The sequence below is a fragment of the Oryx dammah genome, unplaced genomic scaffold (genome assembly GCF_014754425.2).
Source record: "Oryx dammah isolate SB20612 unplaced genomic scaffold, SCBI_Odam_1.1 HiC_scaffold_21, whole genome shotgun sequence".
Lineage (NCBI taxonomy): Eukaryota > Metazoa > Chordata > Mammalia > Artiodactyla > Bovidae > Oryx > Oryx dammah.
The window spans coordinates 47,889,783-47,912,655 of record NW_024070205.1 but is presented as its reverse complement, the minus strand read 5'-3'; the positions used below and the strand labels follow the sequence as shown (position 1 = coordinate 47,912,655).

Sequence of the window (22,873 nt, the reverse complement as noted above, 5' to 3'; positions counted from 1 at the left end):
CTAGTATTTTGTTCAGGTGATTTGTATCTATGGTCATGAATGAGATTAGCTCATAATTCTCTTCTTTTAAGGCCCTCATCAAGTCCTTCTGGATTTACTAAATGAAATGAAAGTGCTTCCTCCCACCTCAGTACTCTGGAAGAGTGTTTATAAAGCACACATAGGTTGGCTATTCTGATTTGCTATTCTCAGTTATACGGTATGATCTTTCAATGAAGTGAAGTGAAGTGAAGTGGCTCAGTCATGTCCAACTCTTTGTGACCCCATGGACTATAGCCTACCAGGTTCCTCCGTCCCTGGGATTCTCCAAGCAGGAATACTGGAGTGGGTTGCCATTTCCTTCTCTAAGAGATCTTCCCAACCCAGGGATCGAACCTGGGTCTCCCGTATTGCAGGCAGACGCTTTACTATCTGAGCTACCAGGGAAGTCTAAGAAGCTTCACATATTTTTTCTTGGGTGGGGAGATGTTTTGTTGAATTATTAGTATTGATTTTGCTCCTTTGCTTTGGTTCTCTTTTCCAGGAATTCCATTTACCCATTGATCGAATCTTCTTTGCCTATCCTCAATATTTGTCACTTTCTCTCAAATCATTTTTGTTTCATTTTTCATTTCTTTTTTACTTAAATTTCTTTCCTCTTTTAATTTCATGTATTTTTAAAGACTTATCTGTTGTTCAGTTTCATGTTTTAAATGCTATTTCCATTGTATTCAGAATTTTAGGTTTGAAATTATTTTCTTTCAGTAGCTTAAAATATTTTTGTTCAAAGACTTCTGGCTTTTATTGTTTCTATTGAGAAAAAATAGCTTTAAACCTTAAAGTTTCTTTTTTGAAGGTAACATCTTTTTTGCTCTACTTTAAAGACTTTTCCCTCTGCTTTTGATTTTAGAAATTTTACTGTGGTGTTTCTAGACGCAGATTACTTTTTCTATGCTTTGATGTCTTTCATCAGTTTTGGAAAATGTTGCTTCTCAGCAACACTTTTTTTTTTTTTTTTTTTTTAGGATTCCAGTTCTTAGAGCTTCGCATTGAAGATCTCCTTTATGTTTTTTCCTATATTTGAAATCAGTTTATCTCTCTGTGTGTAATTCTGGCTATTTCCCTCTGATCTCTCCTCTAGATGACTAATTCTATTTTCAGTCATCACTCCCAACAGTTGAGTTCCTAATTTCAGTTATTGCAGTTTTAATTTCTTTTTTTTTGTAGAACTGATCAGCAGCTCAGAATCAGGCATGGATAAGGCAGAAAGATAGATGTTTAAATTTGCTATAACACTGAATGCGAATAATATTGAGGAAAGTGACATATAGATTGGCAAGACAGTAGCTGAAGGACTGAACCATGGAATTCAAGTTAGATAGGAAATGGAGAGAAGAAAAATGGGAGAAGTAGAGAGGAAGAAAGCAGAAGGTTCGATATAATGGATATCTAGAGTGTGTAAGAAAAAGTGAGAGGCAAAGGAGAAGTGGGAATGAGGGTTGAGGGCTGAGGTCAAAGACTGAAATATTTGCATTGAAATGTAATTTTAATAGAGGGAGCTATATTAGTCTGCTTTGTTTCAATAGTAACCCCAGTTCTCAGGGGTTTTATACATGAAATGTTTAATTCTTGATCACACATAGTCCAATGCAGATGTTCCTGGCAGTGACTCCTGGGTGATTCTCCTCAAAGAAGTGAATTAGAAACTCAGACTTTTAAAATCTAGGGGCTTCTTAAAGTTCCCTGTCTCTTTCATCCAGTTCTCATCTTTGATTGTCGCTGTACTATATTGACATGTGAAGGAAGATGGGAAGCATGGAGGTTCATGTGAAGTTCTTGAGCACTTCATCCTGGACACATATAACTTCTGCTCATATTCCAGTGATAAGAAGCATTGCCCCATTTAGTGGCAAATGAGGCTGGGAAATGCAGTCTCTGTTTAGAAAGCTAGGTTCTTTCCAGCAATAACACTACATGGTGGCTGGCAGAATTGTAATTGTTTTCAGGACAAGGGAGAAATAATCAAGTAACTGAGTATATGTCAGCAAGTAGGGATGGGGTAGATAACAATAGGATGACAGAAGCATTGAATTGTGTTTTACTTAGGGGAGGAGATAATGATCTGGAAATGATAATGTGAATTAGGAAGAATGTAAATTCTACATTCCTTAAGTATATAGGGTAAGAGAAAGAGTACCCTTGGTTTGATAGAAACATGGGGATAATTATATTCTCTGAGGAATGTTTGTTGAAGATGGATCTAGGGTTTTTAATCTTAAGGTATGTTAGAAAGGTTTGAGGTGGTGAACAGTAATGGAAAACTTAGCCAAGGTTTAAGAAGGATAGAATAGTACAGGGGTGAGACTGTGGGGAGGAAGTAGGCCCCAAAACCTTACATATTGGACCCTGAACAAGTATGGGAGGAATGTATGATGGGATGGAGTTCTTTGCTCAAATAATTATAGTAATGTGGAGGGGGTAGTTGGTGGAACTCTTGTCTTTTGGTTGCCACCTGGGCAGGTTCTATTTCTTGGAGAATGAAGGTCTCTGATAGATGAGAAAGTTAATTTGGAAGGAGTCATCCTGGTTTTGTTTGACATCTCTGACAAATCTCAGGAGTCAAGGCTGTTCAGTTCTAGAGAGGCTCCGTCGTGATGGGAGGCCCTCCAGGACAGAAAGCCCCACACAGCGGGGATGGGAGTGAAGTGTGCTGGTCTTAGTAGTGAGGCTTTTCTGCCGTGACCTGCAAAGTGAACGGGCAGAATAACAGGGATTCACTGTGGAGGATGAGACTGACCAGTCACTGAGGATGAAGGAAAGCCAGGAGAGGAAAGTGTGGGGACAGAGAAGCCAAGGTCAATGGGTCAAATGCTGCAAAAAAAAAAAAAAAAAAACAAGTGAGATGAAGCCTACAGTGTATCCATTTGATTTAGCATGGATATGATGATTGGCCAGAAGCCAAAGGCAGACCCATAAATAATCAAACATTAAATACAATGTGGAGAGAAAATAAAATAGTAATAATTGCATCATCCTACTATAAGCATTACCTTTTCTAACCCCTTTTATTCTATGTGACAGTGATTTCTTTTTTCATAAATGAATTATAGTAGTCATAGAATTTAACACAGAGGTAGTATTTTTCTCCCCCTGCCTACAGCTGACTGGTTCTGTTTTCCTTAGATAACTTATACATCGATTTAAAATAGAAATACTTGTCTAATTTTGCATGCTAAATTCTATTTAAATCCAAAAATGTCATACCTTCTTCATAGTATTATTAAAGCTATAGTCATCCCTGCCATGTATTTCCCACACTATGAAATTTACTTCAACATCTTCAACATAACCGTTGTCATTGTATCTGAAACACAAAATAACAGTTTAGTGTAGAAGAGTTAAGAGCTCCAGACTTTAAGATAGATGTGCTTAGGGTTAAATCCTGTCTTTATCACTAGGCTTTGTGATCCTGCAGAAATTACTTAAAACTCTTGAAGCCTCAATTTTCTTATCTATAAAGTACCTACTGTGTAGGCTTCCTTCAGCTCTCAAAATAAAACTAATAGTAATGAAGCAGAAATTTTTTATTTTTTAAAACAGTTGCAACCATATATTGATGAGGTGAGTGAAAGTGAAAGTCGCTCAGTTGTATCTGACTGTTTGTCTGCCGGCCAGAATACTGAAGTGGGTAGCCTTTCCCTTCGCCAGGGGATCTTCCCAACCCAGGGACTGAACTCAGGTCTCCCACATTGCAGGCAGATTCTTTACCAGCTGAGTTACAAGGGAAGCCCAAGAATACTGGAGTGGGTAGTCTATCCCTTCTCCAGTGGATATTCCCGACCCAGGCATCGAATCGGGGTCTCCTGCATTGCAGGTGGATTCTTTATCTACTGAGCTATCAGGGAAGCCCAAGAAAAATCAAAAATCATAAAATCATATTTCTTGTTCCTCCACCTCCACCATCCTTTTGCTATTCAATTTTAATCACGAATATTATCTTTTTTAATGTTTGCCTTTGTACAATTAAAAATGCTTACATTTCTACCTGTATATATATACAGAATATATAGAAATAAAAAAGATCTTAACTCTTGAGCAGGCATCGGTTGACACTCATGAAAAGCAAGAAGCTACAGTGTCATCTAGTGGCAATAACAATGAATTGCATAACCCATGCTTTCTGGGTTTATAATGATCTTTGATGTTCTATTCATTTCATTGAGAATACCAGGCAAAAATACTTGCCCATGTAAGCATGGCTTATTTTCATTAAAGTTTGTTAATGTGAGATGTAATACTAATTAAACCCAAGAGACTCATGAATGTTACTACATTTTGTAACTTTTCTCTACAATTTGTAACTTCTCCACTATGGCAGTTCCACTTTTGGAATTGGGAAGGAGAGAGCTCTCTATTGATCCATTAGACATATGTTTACAATCCTGTGTGGTCACTCCAGATAGCTCATTATATTAATCATGTCTTTTACTTTCTGAAAAGTGGTGCTTAATATCTGGGGCCTTGCTTACCTTGGAGGGACTGCCCTTCCCAGGGTTAATTCCTAGAGATGGTAAACCAGGAATGCCTTTCATATACAAACCAACCAACCCAGAACCCTGGACACTGAGGCTTACTGATCTCAGCTTGGATGGTCCTTCCATAGATGTCCAACTCTGGCAGCCCCATAGCCTGTAGCCCACCCAGAACCCACCTCCTTTATGAGTTGTCACACTGGCCCACTCTCCATCCACCTGCTTTAATCACCCCAAGATGAGGTACTAGACAACTAGACAGCACTTATGCCCAGAGCCCACTGAAATTACTCAAAATAGCCAATTCTAACCTACTTACCCTGTCTCTTCCATTCCATCCTACAGAAAACACAGTGAAGACTCTTACCTCTGTTTTCCCCTCACTCCCTCTCTCCTGACAGGTCCTGGTGCTTCTGCATGAGCTCCTACATGATGTGCTGTGCCTCCTATTTCTTGGGATTGTTATTGATAATAAACTTCTTCCTCCATGACAGTCATTTCCATGTCTGTGTGTCTTACCATACACCCCTAACATCTGCTATTAAACTTCCTGCATCACAGTAGAGCAATTATGTCCCTCTCCTTCTGGGTTGCTTCTGTAGCACCAAATTCTAGTTTGGGATGGGCTGGCATGGGAATTGATAGCAAAGAAGCAGCTGGGAGGACATATTCCCAGCTGAATCATACTTCTAAGACTTGCTTTATTCTTGTTAATATTTGATAGTGAATCTGTTATTTTACCTATAAAATTCTGCCCAACCTTGTTCCTAAGCCGCTTTCTACAAAGGTAAGGCATTTATTATAATCTAGAGACCTAGACTACATGCTAATTTCCTAGTGACCACCCCTATCTCAAGGCACCCAAATTTGCTTCTGGTAAATACCTAATTGAATACTGGGTTCTTAACTATGTACTGCTATAATCCAGTTGAACTGGACACTGAGGCTGGTTGATCTGACTGTCCCTCTGTAGTTGTTTAGTCACTAAGTTGTGTGACTCTTTTGCTGGCCCATGGACTGGTAGCCTGCTAGGCTCCTCTGTCTATGGGATTTCCCAGTCAAGACTACTGGAGTGGGTTGTCATTTCCTTCTCCAGGGGATCTTCCCCACCCAGGGATTGAACTCAGGTCTCCTGAATTGGCAGATGGATTTTTTTCCACTGAGCCATGTGGGAAGCCCATCCCACTGTACTTACCCTCAACTATTTGGTTAATTATCTTAGGAGAATTGGAGTCAACAAGCTTTATCAAGTGATTTCTTGTCACAGAGATACAAAAGGTTACCCCTAGAGAAAAGTACTGCCGCAATAGTCCAAAGTAGTGCTGCTCTAAAAGGCCACTTTTCCCATTTCTTCCATCTTTCACATCCTCTCACCTGCCTCTTATGCACCTCCATTCCCCCTATTCCCCTCTGCTTCTCTGCTGCATAGAAGTTCCTTTCTAGCTGCTCTTCCTCTCCCACTCAGCCCAATCTCATGGTTGATCATCTGATCTGCTGTCTCCCACCAGTACCCTGGATACACTCAGTTATTCTTCCCCTCACATCTAACGTGTAACCTAAACCTTGGATGTTACCTATGTCTTCTTCAGCTGTGTATGTGATACTTGGGAAGTTCAGTGTGTGTGAGGATTGGACCTACTCATGGTATCTTACCTCAACTGTGCCTTTGTTGTTGTGCAGTAATCTTTTTATAGGCCCTTAGCCTGCTCCTTTTCATTTTACCCTCAGTGACCTTCGACATTCTCCTGAAGTCCCCTCCTCAACCCCTCCCTTCTCTCAGTTTACAGATGATCCTTTCTACTTTGTGTAAGTAAATTGGGGCTATCAGACATGACCTCTCTCAACTTCTACATTCCTGTCTCCAAACTAGTCATTTTTACTTCTTCCCTCCGAATCTCAGGGGCTTCCCAGATGGCATAACAGTGAAGACTGTGCCTGCCAATGCAGGAGACGCCAAGACTCAGTTTCAATCCCTGGGTTGGAAAGATCCACTGGAGGAGGGAATGGTAACTTGCTCCAGCATTCTTGCCTGGAAAATCCCATGGACAGAGGAAGCTGGTGGGCTACAGTCCATATCGCAAAGAGCTGGACACGACTGACCCACTGAGCACACATGCACCCCAGTCTCAAAGAACGGATTATCCTCGGGGCCTTGCCACCTGGGCCTTTGAGTCTGCTTCCCCAGCTTTCTTCATGGACCTTGCTCCTACAGCTTAGGCGCTTATTTTATTTTAATTAGATGTTTCAAATACACGGAGAATAATGTGAAAATTATTATTTATCATTTCCATCCAGGTTGTGTACTTTACTTATATATAAATGTGTCCATAAGTCATGTATATTATTGATTTATGGCTATTGAAAATGTACATACATGATATTATACTGTAAGTATTTTTTGGTGACTTTTTTTTCCACTCGATATTAGATTTTGAGATAAACCCACAGAAATTTCCAGTCTCTTGATCTGTTTTCCTCATTAGTGGGTCCCTCCTGATCTCTCTTCCTTCCCTACCCAACCTGGAATTCATGGCCGATCATTTGATTCCCTCTTACAAGTATCATAGCTCATTTATTTTAACTGCTATTTGGCATTCTGTTGTCTACATAAGGTATTCATCCAAATGTTTGCCATATTTTACCACGATTCTTAAAAATCTGTACTTAAAGACATAAAAAACAAACATTTAAACCACTTGTCTTTTTTACTTTGTTTAAGATGTTATTTAGTGCAGATTTTTAAAAATTGCCATTGCATCAAAAAATAAAGTACATAGGAATAAACCCACCTAAGGAGGCAAAAGGCCTCTGAAAACTATAAGATACTCGTGAAAGAAATCAAAGATGACACAAACAGATGGAGAGCAATATCATGTTCAATATTGGAATAATTGATGTCAAAATGACTATACTACCCAAGGCAATCTGCAGATTCAATATAATATCTATCAAACTGATAGCATTTTTTACAGAATCAGAACAAAAATTTTTACAATTTGTATGGAAATACAAAAGCCCCTGAATAGCCAAAGCAATCTTGAGAAAGAAAAACACAGCTGGAGGAATCAGACTCCCTGACTTCAGACTATACTACAAAGCTACAGTAATCAAGACAGTATGATACTGACACAAAAATAGAAATATAGATCAATGGAACAGGATAGAAATCGCAGAAATAAACCAATTTACCCTATGGATAATTAATCTATGACAAAGGCTAGAGTATACAAGAGAGAAGAGACCATCTCTTCAATAAGTAGTGCTGAGAAAATTAGACAGCTACATGTAAAATAATGAAATCAGAACATTCTCTAACACCCTACACAAAAATAAACTCAGGATATATTATAGACCTAAACATAAGACCAGATACTATAACACTGTTAAAGGAAAACATAAGGAGAATATTCTCTGACATAAATCACAGCTGCTGCTGCTGCTGCTAAGTCACTTCAGTTGTGTCCAACTCTGTGCGACCCCATAGACGGCAGCCCACCAGGCTCCCCCGTCCCTGGGATTCTCTAGGCAAGAACACTGGAGTGGGTTGCCATTTCCTTCTCCAGTGCATGAAAGTGAAAAGTGAAAGAGAAGTCACTCAGTCGTGTCTGACTCTTCGAGACCCCATGGACTGCAGCCTACCAGGCTTCTCCATCCATGGGATTTTCCAGGCAAGAGTACTGGAGTGGGGTGCCATTGCCTTCTCCATAAATCACAGCAAAGATCTCTTTTTTTGGTCCACTTCCTAGAGTAATGGAAATCAAAATAAACAAATGGGGCCTAATGAAACTTAAAAGCTTTTTTGCCCAGCAAAAGAAACCACAGACAAAATGAAAAGATAATCCATAGAAAAGAAGAAAATGAAATTTGCAAATGAAGTGACCAAAGAGAGATTAATCTCCAAAATATGCACAGTCCATGAAAAGAAAAACAATAAAAAAATGGGTGGAAGATCTTAAGACATTTCTCCAAAGAAGACAGACATGCAAATGGACAAGAGGCACATGAAAAGATGCTCAACATTGCTAATTATTAGAGAAATACAAATAAAAACTACAATGAGGTATTCCCTCACAGAGTTCAGAATGGCAATCCTCAAAATATCTACAAACAATAAATGCTGGAGAGACTGTGGAGAGAAGGGAACCTTCCTACACTGTTGGTGGGAATGTAAATTGGTCCAGTCACTATGGAGAACAGTATGGAGAGTCCCTAAAAAAACTAAAAATAGAGCTACCATATGACCCTGCAATCCCACTCCTGAGCATATATCTGGAGAAAATCATGTTCTGAAAGGACATCTGCAACCCAATATTCATTGCAGCACTGTTTGCTATAGCCGGGACATGGAAGCAACCTAAATGCCCTTTGATAGAGTAATAGATAAAAAAAGATGTGGTACATATATGCAGTGGGATATTACTCAGCCATTAAAAAGAATGAAATAATGCCATTTGCAGCAACATGGATGGACCCAGAGATTGTCCTACTGAGTGAAGTAAGTCAGACAGAGAAGGAGAAATCTTGTATGACATCCCTTATATAGGAATCTAAAAAGAAATGATATAAATGAACTTACAAAACAAAGAGACTCACAGACTTAGAGAATGAACTTATGGTTGCTGGGTATAAAGATAGGGGAAAAGGACAGTTAGGGAGTTTGAGATGGACATGTACATACTGCTATATTTTAAAATGGATAACCAACAAGGACCTACTGTATAGCACATGGAACTCTGCTCAATGTTACATGACAGCCTGGATGGGAGGGGAGTTTGGGGGAGAATGGGTACATGTATATGTACGGCTGAGTCCCTTTGCTGTTCACCTGAAACTATCACAACATTGTTTGTTAATTGGCTATACCCCAATGCAAAGTAAAAAGTTAAAAAAACAAGTCATGGAGAAAATAATAAGCTAAGAAATTGAGAAAGCGCTACCAGTGAGGTAACAGGAAAAGTAGGAAAATACAACATCCTGAATCCCAATAAGGAAGATATTTTAAGCAGGAGGAAGTGATCAACCGTATCAGTTCTCGTTAATGAGATACAGTAAGATGAGACCTGAGAACTGACCATTGAGTTAGCAATACGGAGCCTGCTGGCCACACTGGCTGGCAATGTCAGTGGAGGGGTGGAGGGTAAAAGCCTGACTGAGAAAGATTTGGGAGAGGATAGGAAAGAGTTGATGACAACGAGTATAGTAGCTAGAGGAGGAGTGGAGACAAAGAGAGGGTTTTGGGTTTTGTTTTGGTTTCAATGAGGGGAAGAACTGCATATTTGTGTGATGATCTAGTAGGGTAAAGTTGATGATGCAAGAGAAAAGGGCAAATTTCAGAAACAGTGATCTTAATTAGGAAAGGGGGCAGGGATCCAGTTCACAGATGGAGGCCTTAGATATCCATATACTCTATCTATGGTGATAGGAAGACAGCCAGAGTTAATGGGTACAGATGCTTGAAGACGGATAGATAATGGCCGTAGAAGTTTGTGGAAGATCGCTTCTGACTGATACCAGCTTCGACTTATTCACCTTCCTTATTCTTTCCCTCATCACTTTCATCTATCAGTTATCAAGCCCTGCCTGTTATCACTGATTTTCTCATAAGTGATCCCTCTTCTTTGTCTTTGTTGCTGTCTCTCTCTTTTTTTTTTTTTCCTCCCTGTACTACTAAAACAGTTTACTGCCTGGTCTCCTTCCTTAGACTTGGTTCCCTGAAACCTTCTACACATCTCTCAGAGACAGCAAATATTTAATCATGCCACTCTACAATAAGGATGGCTAGAAACCATAAAAGGGAGTGCATTTGGGTCAGTTCTAATGAGATGGATGAACCTAGAGCTTATTATACAGAGTGAACTAAGTCAGAAAGAGAAAAACAAGTATCATTTATTAACACATGTATATGGAATCTAGAAAGATGGTACTGATGAACCTATTTACAGGGCAACAATGGAGATGCAGACATAGAGAACAGATGTTTATGGACACGGGCAACAGGGAGGGAGGAAGGAGAGGGTGGGACGAATGGAGAGAGTAACATGGAAGCATGTATGCTACCATGTGTAAAACAGACAACCAATGAAAATTTGCTGTATGACTCAGGGAACTCAAACTGGGGCTCTGTAACAACCTAGGGGTATGGGAAGGGGAAGTTAAGGAGGGAAGTTAAAGAGGGAGGGGACCCACATGTATACCTATGGGTGATTCATGTTAATGAATGGCAAAGGTAAATACAATATTGTGAAGCAATTTTCCTTTGGTTAAATAAGTTTTGGGGAAAAAAAAAAAAGAATGGCTAGAAAGCCTTCCATGGTCTGGACTCTACCTAGCTAGTTTCTCAGCCTTTTCTCCTGACATCATGACTCATTTTGTGCTCCAATAACATTATACCACTTGAACTATGAAATTTCTTCCTCTATCACTTCTGCTTGAAAGGCTTACTCAGTGGAATTCCCTGTTACCTTTCCCACTTCTCCTTTCCTCCCTTGCCTTCAGCTAAATATTATCCTTTAAGCCTCAGTGACTCAGCTCTAATGCTAATTGGATTCTTTTCTTTTCAGTACCAACAACCCATACTATTCCTTTCTATTTTTCCATTTAGCATATCAGTTCATATCTCATTTATCAGATTCTTGAAAGCAGAAATCCTGTCTTACTCATTTTTGAATTCCCAGTGCCTAGCACAGTAATTGGTGTAAATTAGGTGTCTAATCACTGATTAAACATGAACTTTGGACATGAATTTTGGCAAACTCTGGGAGATGGTGAGGAGAGGGAAGCCTGGCATACTTCCATGGGGCGTGATTCCATGACATATGTCCATGGGGTCACAAAAGAATTGGACATGACTAAGTGACTGAACAACAACAGGTGTTTAATAATGATGATGTGAGATGATTTGAGACTGGTTCCAAACAGGAAAAGGAGTACATCAAGGCTGTATATTGTCACCCTGCTTATTCAACTTATATGCAGAGTACATCATGAGAAATGCTGGATAAAGCACAAGCTGGAATCAAGATTGCCAGGAGAAATATCAGTAACTTCTGATATACAGTTGACATCACCCTTACGGCAGAAAGTGAAGAGGAGCTAAAAAGCCTCTTGATGAAAGTGAAAGAGGAGAGTGAAAAAGTTGGCTTAAAGCTCAACATTCAGAAAACTAAGATCATGGCATCCGGTCCCATCACTTCATGGCAAATAGAGGGGGAAACAGTGGAAACAGTGGCTGACTTTATTTTTTTGGGCTCCAAAATCACTGCAGATGGTGACTGCAGCCATAAAATTAAAAGATGCTTACTCCTTGGAAGGAAAGTTATGATCAACCTAGACAGCATATTAAAAAGCAGAGACATTACTTTGCTAACAAAGGTCAGTCTAGTCAAGGCTATGATTTTTCCAGTAGTCATGTATGGATGTGAGAGTTGGACTATAAAAACAGCTGAGTGCCGAAGAATTGATGCTTTTGAACTGTGGTGTTGGAGAAGACTCTTGAGAGTCCCTTGGACTGCAAGGAGATCCAACCAGTCCATCCTAAAGGAGATCAGTCCTGAAGTTTTCTTTGGAAGGACTGATGTTCAAGCAGAAACTCCAATACTTTGGCCACCTGATGCAAAGAGCTGACTCATTGGAAACGACCCTGATGCTGGGAAAAGATTGAAGGCAGGAGGAGAAGGGGATGACAGAGGATGAGATGGTTGGATGGCATCACCAACTCAATGGACATAAGTTTGGGTTAACTCCAGGAATTGGTGATGGACAGGGAGGCCTGGTGTGCTGCGGTCCATGGTGTCGCAAAGAGTCAGACACAAATGAGCAACTGAACTGAACTGAGCTGAAGAGTGCATGTCTCTGGGAGAGAACATTAAGGGGGAGGTAGTTCCTAATGGGGAGGGGTGCTGTAGGTTGAGGAGAGGTTTAGAGAGGATAAAGCAAGGGTTAGCTTCTGTCTGCATCCCTGAGAAGAGTTTCAACACTCTTACCCACTTATGCCTCAGCTTCTAAATTGTAACCTCCCTCATGCATGGACCACAGATCATCCAGTTTTGTATAACTAGCACTGAAAACTCAGTGATGCATATGTTGGGTGCTCAAAAATATTTATTATTAAATACATGATTAATTAGGCTTTTCATAATTTTGAGACTTTCAAAAGTAAGTTAAACTTTTTTAGTGAGAATATACTTACAGTTGAACCAAAGGGTGAAATTTTTCTCTGATATCAACTTTCAATGGGCAGCCATATTTGTCCCAATTATATTTTACTCTCTAGAAGAGGAAAAAATGCTTTAGTTACTTTCTATATTTGGCTGATTGACAGAATTATAGTTTTCTTACCAATGGTTTAGATGGTCGATCCCTCAGATATGACCTGTAAAAAAATTTTTTTTGTTACTTAGAATCTTTCCTCTTCTCAAGCTTAAAAAATTCAAACCATTACTTTGCTTAGGTAAAGAGGTATCACAAAAAAGTCAAACAGATGACCATAATTACAAAAATTCCTAAAATATGTGGAGGTTAAAAAACACATTTCTAAATAACACATGGATCAAAGATGAACTCTCAAGAGAAGTTTAAAGAATACACTCAACTCAATGAAAATGAAAACACAGCTTATCAAAATTTGTGAGTAAGTGAGTGAAGTTGCTCAGTCATGTCCGACTCTTTGCGACCCTGTTGTAGCCCACCAGGCTCCTCTGTCTATGGGATTCTCCAGGCAGGAATACTGGAGTGGGTTGCCATTTCCTTCTCCAGGGGATCTTCCCAACCCAGGGATCGAACCCAGATCTCCCGCATTGTGGGCAGATGCTTTAACCTCTGAGCCACCAGGGAAGTCAGCAACATCAGTGCCTAGAGGTAAATTTATAGCAATAAATGCACATATCAGAAAAGACTGGTGCTAATAGGAATAAATACAAACTAATCATAAATTATTGATAGTACATTAATATACAAGTCAATGCTTATGTTAGAAAATATTGCTTACTGTTCAATGCTGTAAAAAAAATCATGCTGAAGACATTCTTTTTTAGTAAATCTACAAGAAATAAAATACAATGAAGTTGTAATATCATCATTCCTTATTTATTAGCACAAACATTTAATTGTTTAACTCAGTGATTTTTAAACTCAGAAGTATCACAGAATCATCACTTATTGAATTAGAATTTCTGGGATTGGTGTATGGGCCTAGCATTTCTATTTTCACAAACATTTCTGAAGGTGCCAGAATTAGAAATATACTGATTTACCTCTTATATTTGATACATATGAAAAATTTGTAGAAAATCTATCAAAGTAAAGACAAATTTCTTTGGACTGTTTTATTTTTCATAATTTTTAAAAACACAGTTCTAACTGTTACTAGATCCTCAGCTGTGCAGGTAAGGACCCATTTTAATGATTCACATAATTTCTAGTTAGGGTTAGTGCAGACATAAGGCTATCATGGTCTATGAAATGATAAGAGTTTTTGGTAAGTTATATTCATTTGATCATTTTTGCTGACTGCTTCCAGTGTAACTCAGAAGGAACCCTGGATACCATTGTGTTTATTTTATATAGAAAATTAAAGCCTGGGACCACCTCCCACCCTGAACTCAAATTTGATCCCAAGAGATGCCCTCTTTTATTAACATCTCTCCTGCCAGAAGAATCATGGGCCTCATAGCTCTCCTTTGTGGACTGTGAAAACTTAGGCCCACCACAACCTGAATTCAAGAAATTAAGGTCATTTTTAGAGGTCCAGAAGAGTGGGTCATTGACTAAGAGATCTGGAAAAGGACCTGAAATCTGTGTTTTCTGACATGCTCTCCAGGTGATGCTGACGAGCAATCTAGTCTGACAAAAGCTCACTAAACCCTCCCAGAAATAGATGGATTCAAGTTGCTTTGCATCTCACTGAAGAAGGAAATCTACATGCAGTAATACTGCGTGCAGGGACACTGGGAATTGACTTTTCGTAACCTGTTGCTTAGAGTGGGCTTCCCTGGTAGCTCAGGTGGTAAAGCGTCTGCCTCCAATGCGGGAGACCTGGGTTTTGATCCCTGGGTCAGGAAATCCCCTGGAGAAGAACATGGCAACCCACTCCAGTACCCTTGCCTGGAAAATCCAATGGACAGAGGAGCCTGGTAGGCTATAGCCCATGGGGTCGCAGAGAGCTGGACACGGCTGAGTGACTTTTATATATATATATATAGCCTAGAGCAGTTATTCTCAAATTTTAATGCCCCTACTAATCTGGACATTTAGTTACAATAGAGATTCTGGTTCAGCAGCGAAACCTGAGGTTCTGCATTTCTAGTAAGTTCCTAGGTGATGCCAGAGCTGCTCCATGGATTAGACTCTGAGGAGAAGGATGTAGACCATTCCAGAAACAAGATGCTTTAGGCTTTATAATCAGTTAGCTTTTGTATTTTCCGGAAAAGGGTTTATGGGAGATGCAATTCCTTGCTAAATGAGATGGGAATATTTAATTATCTATCTGGCAACTAACCATGACAATTCAGTACTCAAAAGATTATTAGAATGACAGATGAATAGACTTTTGCTTTGGATAAGAACATATCACTTTATAAATAGATTTAGATAAGTGTCAACGTCACTCCACCCTCATCATAACCACAGGAAAGGAACTGCAATACGCTTCTGTCTCCATTTTACATTCCAACTCAGCTGCTTAATTTTTGTGTACACCGACCTTTATTCTCTCCCATGTAGAAGAAAGAACTGTGGATGACAGAAGTTCCAGAGTGCTTCACTGTGAACTGCAGTAAAGTCAATAAAAGTCACATCTTGGAATTCTCTGGAGGAAACACCGGCGGTTCTGTTAGGTTTGCTTTAAAAAACTTTCTCATGGAAAACTATTTGAATCTATGTATGAAGTGACTTGCTTTCATCCATGGAAAAAGGAGAAGGAAATAGGCTTCTCTCATGTGGTTATAAGCCGTCCTCTGACAGAAATGCAATTATAACTGGTTTGAGTAGGATGGACAACAGAGGTTAAGTGTTTCTCCCTCTGATTTCTCTGGAAATGAATTTACACTGAAGAGCTGAGAGAGGTAATGCAAAAGATGGAAACTGGCTTATGAAAAGGGAAGACAGAGAAAAATGCTAATAACAAAGAAAGAGTTTAAATCTTTTTCTCTTTTCGTTTTGTTAAGTCGCTCAGTCATGTCTGATTCTTTGTGACCCCATGGACTGTAGCCTACCAGGCTCCTCCCTCCATGGGATTTTCCAGGCAAGGGTACTGGAGTGGGTTGCCATTTCCTTCTCCAGGGGATCTTTCCGACCCAGGGATTGAACCCAGGTCTCCCACATTCCAGGCAGACACTTTAACCTCTGAGCCACCAGGGAAGCCAAATGTAATATTTGACTTGGCAAAAAGTTAAAAAAAGTCTGGTTTGAACAAACTGTCAATTTATTATGGATTTTATATGGACATGTTCGTCATTAGGCTAATATAACTAGTAATTACATTTAATTTAACATTTGTTTTAAAACATAAAGAGTAAGACAAATCAAGTGCAAATATACTTGCCCTTTAACAGCAATGAGTTTACTAGCATCACAGCCAACAGATATTTGGAACACCTAAAGTAAAGTAATTTAGGTGATGAGTTTAGTGGTTCTAAATCACATAGTCTAAAATATTACTACAGCTAAAAACAATTGCATTTTAGATCTGAAATAACCCTTTAAATGTAGAGTTTGGTTATTCTGCTCTGTACTGTTTCCTTCTTTGATAGTTTTTTTTTTTTTTTTTTTCTTTCTTTGCTTTCTTTCACCCTTGGGGCTCACAAGCTCAAAGGTCAGGTCTCTGCTTTCTTAATTCTATATCAGAGAACCAATTTGATGTCATTTTTCACTAGCACCTCTACAATCATGACTATCAACTCTGTGGTTCCAGCTTGCACCTCACTCACCTGGAAGGTTTCTGTAATACATTTAACTATGAATTTGACTTCATTTTAGAACTAGAGTCCTCGTTCTTCCTCAACTGGGATAAGCAACTTCTATTTCTACTCGACTCCAGGACACCTTGCTCATTGCTGTATACCCTGCCCATCTTCCCATCCTCCACCGCAGGCTTTCTAAGTGGGATCTAGACACTTGCCATCTATTATAAACACGCCTTATATGTTGCATATTTTCACAAGGCAAATCTAAAAAAGAAAACCTTTAGGAATCAGGAGGGAAGGGTTAGAGAATGATGTCCAGTCAAGCTTGATGGATTTAGAGAGTTGCACCTACTAAGTCCTTTCTGGCTTCATTAGAAAGGCATACTTCACGGCAGGAGTTTATGGATTTTATTCCTTGAACCACCTGATCTCACCCACAGGACCTGATTTGTTCTCTCAACAACTCTACCCACAGTCCTTGCTATCTATCATCACTAAATCTTTTCCCATCAAATGTATTTAGAAACATGGGTCTGCCCTTTATCTTTACTAAGTTACCCATATAAGGTACATGGTTGGCTGAGGTCCTCAAGTTTTTCATAGTTACAACACACTATCACTTGATGATATTATTTGAAACATCTCTTCTTTTCAGGGTCTTAGTTCACTAAAGTCATCTCTAACGTCAGAATTAACAATCATGACTAAGATTAAAAATATGAGTTGACCTGGAGGTGGCTCTTCAACAAGAGCATGGGTGCAGAATGTGGGAAGCATGAACAAGCCTGTTGTGTAGGGTACCCACTGCTGGAGGACTGACACATCTTTCCTGGGACTGGTCATCCAATAGAGAAATTGTGACGTATAGCCCAAATGAGAATGATGAGTGTATTGGGTTTCTTTATTAAGAAATATTTCTTTATCATTCTCTTAAGTACAGGGCAGAACTCCTCCTCCCTTAGCTCAGATCAGACACAGCATATTCCCCTCTAACTGGACAGAACAACTGAACTGAGACAGGAACTGAGACAGGAATTCTAAAGGCTTTCAACATAGAAATGTTGGAAGACAACATATTAGTCAGTGTAGTCATCTCTCCCTGGGAAATTTCACTTTGGAAGGAATTATTTTGTCCTTCTGCAGCCTGGCTTACTAGGGTGGCCTCACTGCATTCTGGTTCTTGGTGTATGGTTAAAAAACTGAGATGAAGCCTTGGTGCAGCTGTCAGTTCTATTTGCTGCTCTGCTGCAGGCTATGAAGACTCAGTGACAAAGATGGCAGGCTCATGTTCAAATGGCTCACCCCATGAACCATTTGCTCCAGCAGGTTTATCAAGGGCCTAACTTACTTTGCCGACTAAGGTCCGTCTAGTCAAGGCTATGGTTTTTCCAGTGGTCATGTATGGATGTGATAGTTGGACTGTGAAGAAGGTTGAGCGCCAAAGAATTGATGCTTTTGAACTGTGGTGTTGGAGAAGACTCTTGAGAGTCCCTTGGACTGCAAGGAGATCCAACCAGTCCATTCTGAAGGAGATCAACCCTGGGATTTCGTTGGAAGGAATGATGCTGAGGCTGAAACTCCAGTACTTTGGCCACCTCATGAGAAGAGTTGACTCATTGGAAAAGACTCTGATGCTGGGAGGGGTTGGGGGCAGGAGGGGAAGGGGACGACAGAGGATGAGATGGCTGGATGGCATCACGGACTCGATGGACATGAGTCTGAGTGAACTCCGGGAGTTGGTGATGGACAGGGAGGCCTGGCGTGCTGCGATTCATGGGGTTGCAAAGAGTCAGACATGACTGAGCGACTGAACTGAACTGAACTTCATCCAACCAGAGAAGTCTGTGGGCCCTCTGTCTATAATACTTATCTGGCAGGCTGATGACTTGCTTACCAGTGGGGATGGGAGCACAAAAAGGGGTCCCTGAGGTTTAGAGCATACCTTGCAGTTGTGTACTAGTTTTTATTTTCTTGGCTAGCTAGTTAATTCAATTAACTTTGAATTCTTCGTGTGGGTATGCCCCATTGTGCTCTGCCTGGTATATGTTTTCTTGCCACATTTTCCTATTGCCCAAAGGACTCTGGCATATTCCATCATCTACCATATGGCCTATTCTCCATTCTATTTCAGTGGGTAGGTTAATACAAACTACCTGAAATGGGCACAGATGGTGGTTAGATTTGAATAGTCCCTGTCTTGGGGTGTGCCAAGGAAGAAACCAGTAATATTAGGTAATTACTCTGTGACAAGTACTATTCTGGGCATTTTACATAAATTATCTCATTTAATACTCTCGACAAAGTAGGTAAATACTGTGAGATGGATATTATATTTCCCCTTTTATGAACGAGGCACCCAAGACTCAGAGTGCTTAGGAGCTTCTTGAAGTCAATAGGTGGCAGAGCTTGCATTTGAACTCTGGTTAGACAGTAAAGCATCTGCCTGCAATGTGGGAGACCTGGGTTTGATCCGTGGGTCAGGAAGATCCTCTGGAGAAGGAAATGGCAACCCACTCCAGTACTCTTGCCTGGAAAATCCAATGGAAGGAGGAGCCTGGTAGGTTACTGTCCATGGGGTCGCAAAGAGTTGGACATGACTGAGCATCTAAACTTTCACTTTCACTTACATTAACATTGGGCTCCCCTGGTGGCTCAGGCAGTAAAGAATCCACCTGCAATGCAGGAGACCCAGGTTCGATCTTTGGGTCAGGAAGATCCCCTGGAGAAAGGAATAGCTACCTACTCCAGTATTCTTGCCTGGAGAATTCCATGGACAGAGGAGCCTGGTGGGCTACAGTCCATGGGGTTGCAAAGAGTCAGACATGGCTTAGTGACTAACACTTTCACTCTAGATTAATATGTTTTGTAATGCCTGGGCTGGGCAGGAGAGGGGGCATATCTCTAAATTAGACAGGGAAAGAGATGGAGGAAATCATGGTGCTTCAGGGAGGCAACTTATATGGAATAAAGTGGAGCTAAAGATAGAGAAGGCAGATGGAGGGTGGGGCAGGAACTCGCTAGGTGGCAGGGTTTTGCTTCTTCAGCAGATTAAGTTGGGTAGGCAGCATGGTGGGTAAACAGGGGGAATGGTCAGTATGCATTTCCTGGGGAAGCAATGTGTTTCAGCTGTGCTCAAGGGTGGATCACGTCTGCCTTAGTTCTAGTTCAAGGCTCCCTCTAAATTCATGGAATCCTGCCCTGATAGGAACAGGCTCTTGGTGCCGAGGTCCTGAAGAGCAGAGCCTATGTCTCATTTAACTTTGAATTCTTCATATGGGTATGCCCCACTGTTTTCTGCCTGGTATGCAGTGGGTGCTCAATATATATTTATTGATTATTAGTTGGAATGAGAAAGAATAAAGAGAGGAGTCATCCCTCAGTGGGGAACAACACTCAAAGGAGGTGGTAGTGGGTAGTTATCTGAGACCCCACTGCTACATAACATTGCTGTGCTTTTGTGCATGCCTCTTCCTTGAATTCCCTTTGCATCTTCCTGCTCAACTTCTACTTGCCCTTCAACAGTCATTTCATGTATCTGCTTTTCACTTTTCCCCTCCCAAACAAAATTCCTCACTCTTTTCTCTGGGCTATTTGAAAATTGTATATTTCACATTCTCTTATACTAGTTTATGTTTTCCCCTTCAGAAAGGACTCTTTCCATCTTGGTAATTCCCATTACTTAGCAAACAGGCTGAAACACAGAAACACAGTAGGCATGCAATAAAATTTTTTAAACGAAGAAATGGTCCATTTTTTAAAATAAATAAATGCAGCATTGATATGGACGTGACTAGCAATCTTCTCTGGCAAACCGTATCCAAATTTGGATGTTCTCATTAATTTCAGTTTTCCTCTACACAGTTTTATTTATATAAATATATAAATACATGTTAAAATTAATTTTACATCTTTACACATGTTTATATTCTGATGTAAATTCATGGAAGGCAGTAAGTAATATAATCTTCTCTTTCCAAAGTAAAATAATGCTGTCTCTACAGTGAAATATTACAGAATGTTGCTACATGTTAGGGAGAGTGGTATTGAATGGAGTTAATATGTATTATTTAGCTTACCACCTGTGTCTTATTGAAGAAAAATTTTTGATCTTCTACTCTGTTACTTACTTTGTGGGATACTGGACATGTTTTTGCAAGTTCACTGGGTCTCACTTGGGCAAGCAGAATACCTGTGTTCTCATATCTAGGAGAAACAACACATACAAATCACTGTAGAATCATAAGGGAGGGAGCCATGATTCTGCTTTGTGTAGAACAGATGAAAGTCCCATTTTCAAGATGTGATTGAACCCCCTACTGAGGAATCCTTGGTAATAAGGAGTTCATGATCTGAGCCACAGTCAGCTCCTGGTCTTGTTTTTGTTGACTGTATAGAGCTTTTCCATCTTTTGCTGCAGAGAATATAATCAATCTGATTTTGGCGTTGACCATCTGGTGACGTCCATGTGTAGAGTCTTTTCTTGTGTTGTTGGAAGAGGGTGTTTGCTATGACCAGTGAATTTTCTTGGCAAAACTCTATTAGTCTTTGCCCTGCTTCATTCCACATTCCAAGGCCAAATTTGCCTGTTACTCCAGGTGTTTCTTGACTTCCTACTTTTGCATTTGAGTCCCCTATAATGCAAAGGACATCTTTTTTGGGTGTTAGTTCTAAAAGGTCTTGTAGGTGTTCATAGAACTGTTCAACTTCAGCTTCTTCAGTGTTACTGGTTGGGGCATAGACTTGGATTACTGTGATATTGAATGGTTTGCCTTGGAAACGAACAGAGATCATTCTGTCGTTTTTGAGATTGCATCCAAGTACTGCATTTCGGACTCTTCTGTTGACCATGATGGCTACTCCATTTCTTCTGAGGGATTCCTGCCCGCAGTAGTAGATATAATGGTCATCTGAGTTAAATTCACCCATTCCAGTCCATTTTAGTTCACTAATTCCTCAAATGTCGACGTTCACCCTTGCCATCTGTTTGACCTCTTCCAATTTGCCTTGATTCATGGACCTGACATTCCAGGTTCCTATGCAATACTGCTCTTTACAGCATCAGACCTTGCTTCTATCACCAGTCACATCCACAGCTGGGTATTGTCTTTTCTTTGGCTCCAACCCTTCATTCTTTCTGGAGTTATTTCTCCACTGACCTCCAGTAGCATATTGGGCACCTACTGACCTGGGGAGTACCTCTTTCAGTATCCTATCATTTTGCCTTTTCATACTGTTCATGGGGTTCTCAAGGCAAGAATACAGAAGTGGTTTGGCTCAGATCATGAACTCCTTATTACCAAATTCAGACTGAAATAGAAGAAAATAGGGAAAACTGCTAGACCATTCAGGTATAACCTCAATCAAATCCCTTATGATTATACAGTGGAAGTGAGAAGTAGATTTAAGGGCCTAGATCTGATAGATAGAGTGCCTGATGAACTATGGAATGAGGTTCGTGACATTGTACAGGAGACAGGGATCAAGACCATCCCCATGGAAAAGAAATGCAAAAAAGCAAAATGGCTGTCTGGGGAAGCCTTACAAATAGCTGTGAAAAGAAGAGAAGCAAAAAGCCAAGGAGAAAACAAAAGATATAAGCATTTGAATGCAGAGTTCCAAAGAATAGCAAGAAGAGATAAGAAAGCCTTCTTCAGCGATCAATGCAAAGAAATAGAGGAAAACAACAGAATGGGAAAGATTAGAGATCTCTTCAAGAAAATTAGAGATACCAAGGGAACATTTCATGCAAAGATGGGCTCGATAAAGGACAGAAATGGTCTGGACCTAACAGAAGCAGAAGATATTAAGAAGAGGTAGCAAGAATACACAGAAGAATTGTACAAAAAAGATCTTCACGACCCGGATAATCACGATGGTGTGACCACTCATCTAGAGCCAGACATCCTGGAATGTGAAGTCAAGTGGGCCTTAGAAAGCATCACTACGAACAAAGCTAGTGGAGATGATGGAATTCCAGTTGAGCTGTTTCAAATCCTGAAAGATGATGCTGTGAAAGTGCTGCACTCAATATGCCAGCACATTTGGAAAACTCAGCAGTGGCCACAGGACTGGAAAAGGTCAGTTTTCATTCCAATCCCAAAGAAAGGCAATGCCAAGGAATGCTCAGACTACCTCACAATTGCACTCATCTCACACACTAGTAAAGTAATGTTCAAAATTCTCCAAGCCAGGCTTCAGCAATACGTGAACCATGAACTTCCTGATGTTCAAGCTGGTTTTAGAAAAGGCAGAGGAACCAGAGATCAAATTGCCAACATCCACTGGATCATGGAAAAAGCAAGAGAGTTCCAGAAAAACATCTATTTCTGCTTTATTGACTATGCCAAAGCCTTTGACTGTGTGGATCACAATAAACTGTGGAAAATTCTGAAAGACATGGGAATCCCAGACCACCTGACCTGCCTCTTGAGAAATCTGTATGCAGGTCAGGAAGCAACAGTT

The 22,873-nt window shown here is 40.2% G+C and overlaps 1 protein-coding gene across 1 annotated transcript in view; it reads right to left on the bottom strand.

The window, feature by feature from the left end:
- CATSPERE (catsper channel auxiliary subunit epsilon) overlaps nt 1-22,873 on the bottom strand; it is a 146,338-nt gene that overhangs the window by 25,367 nt on the left and 98,098 nt on the right. The window contains exons 13-18 of the mRNA XM_040263604.1: nt 20,539-20,614; nt 16,051-16,103; nt 13,498-13,548; nt 12,849-12,882; nt 12,700-12,779; nt 3,244-3,343 (exon numbers count right to left, since the gene is read on the bottom strand). Coding sequence (XP_040119538.1) covers nt 3,244-3,343; nt 12,700-12,779; nt 12,849-12,882; nt 13,498-13,548; nt 16,051-16,103; nt 20,539-20,614 — 394 coding nt within the window. The remainder of the gene's footprint in view (nt 1-3,243; nt 3,344-12,699; nt 12,780-12,848; nt 12,883-13,497; nt 13,549-16,050; nt 16,104-20,538; nt 20,615-22,873) is intronic.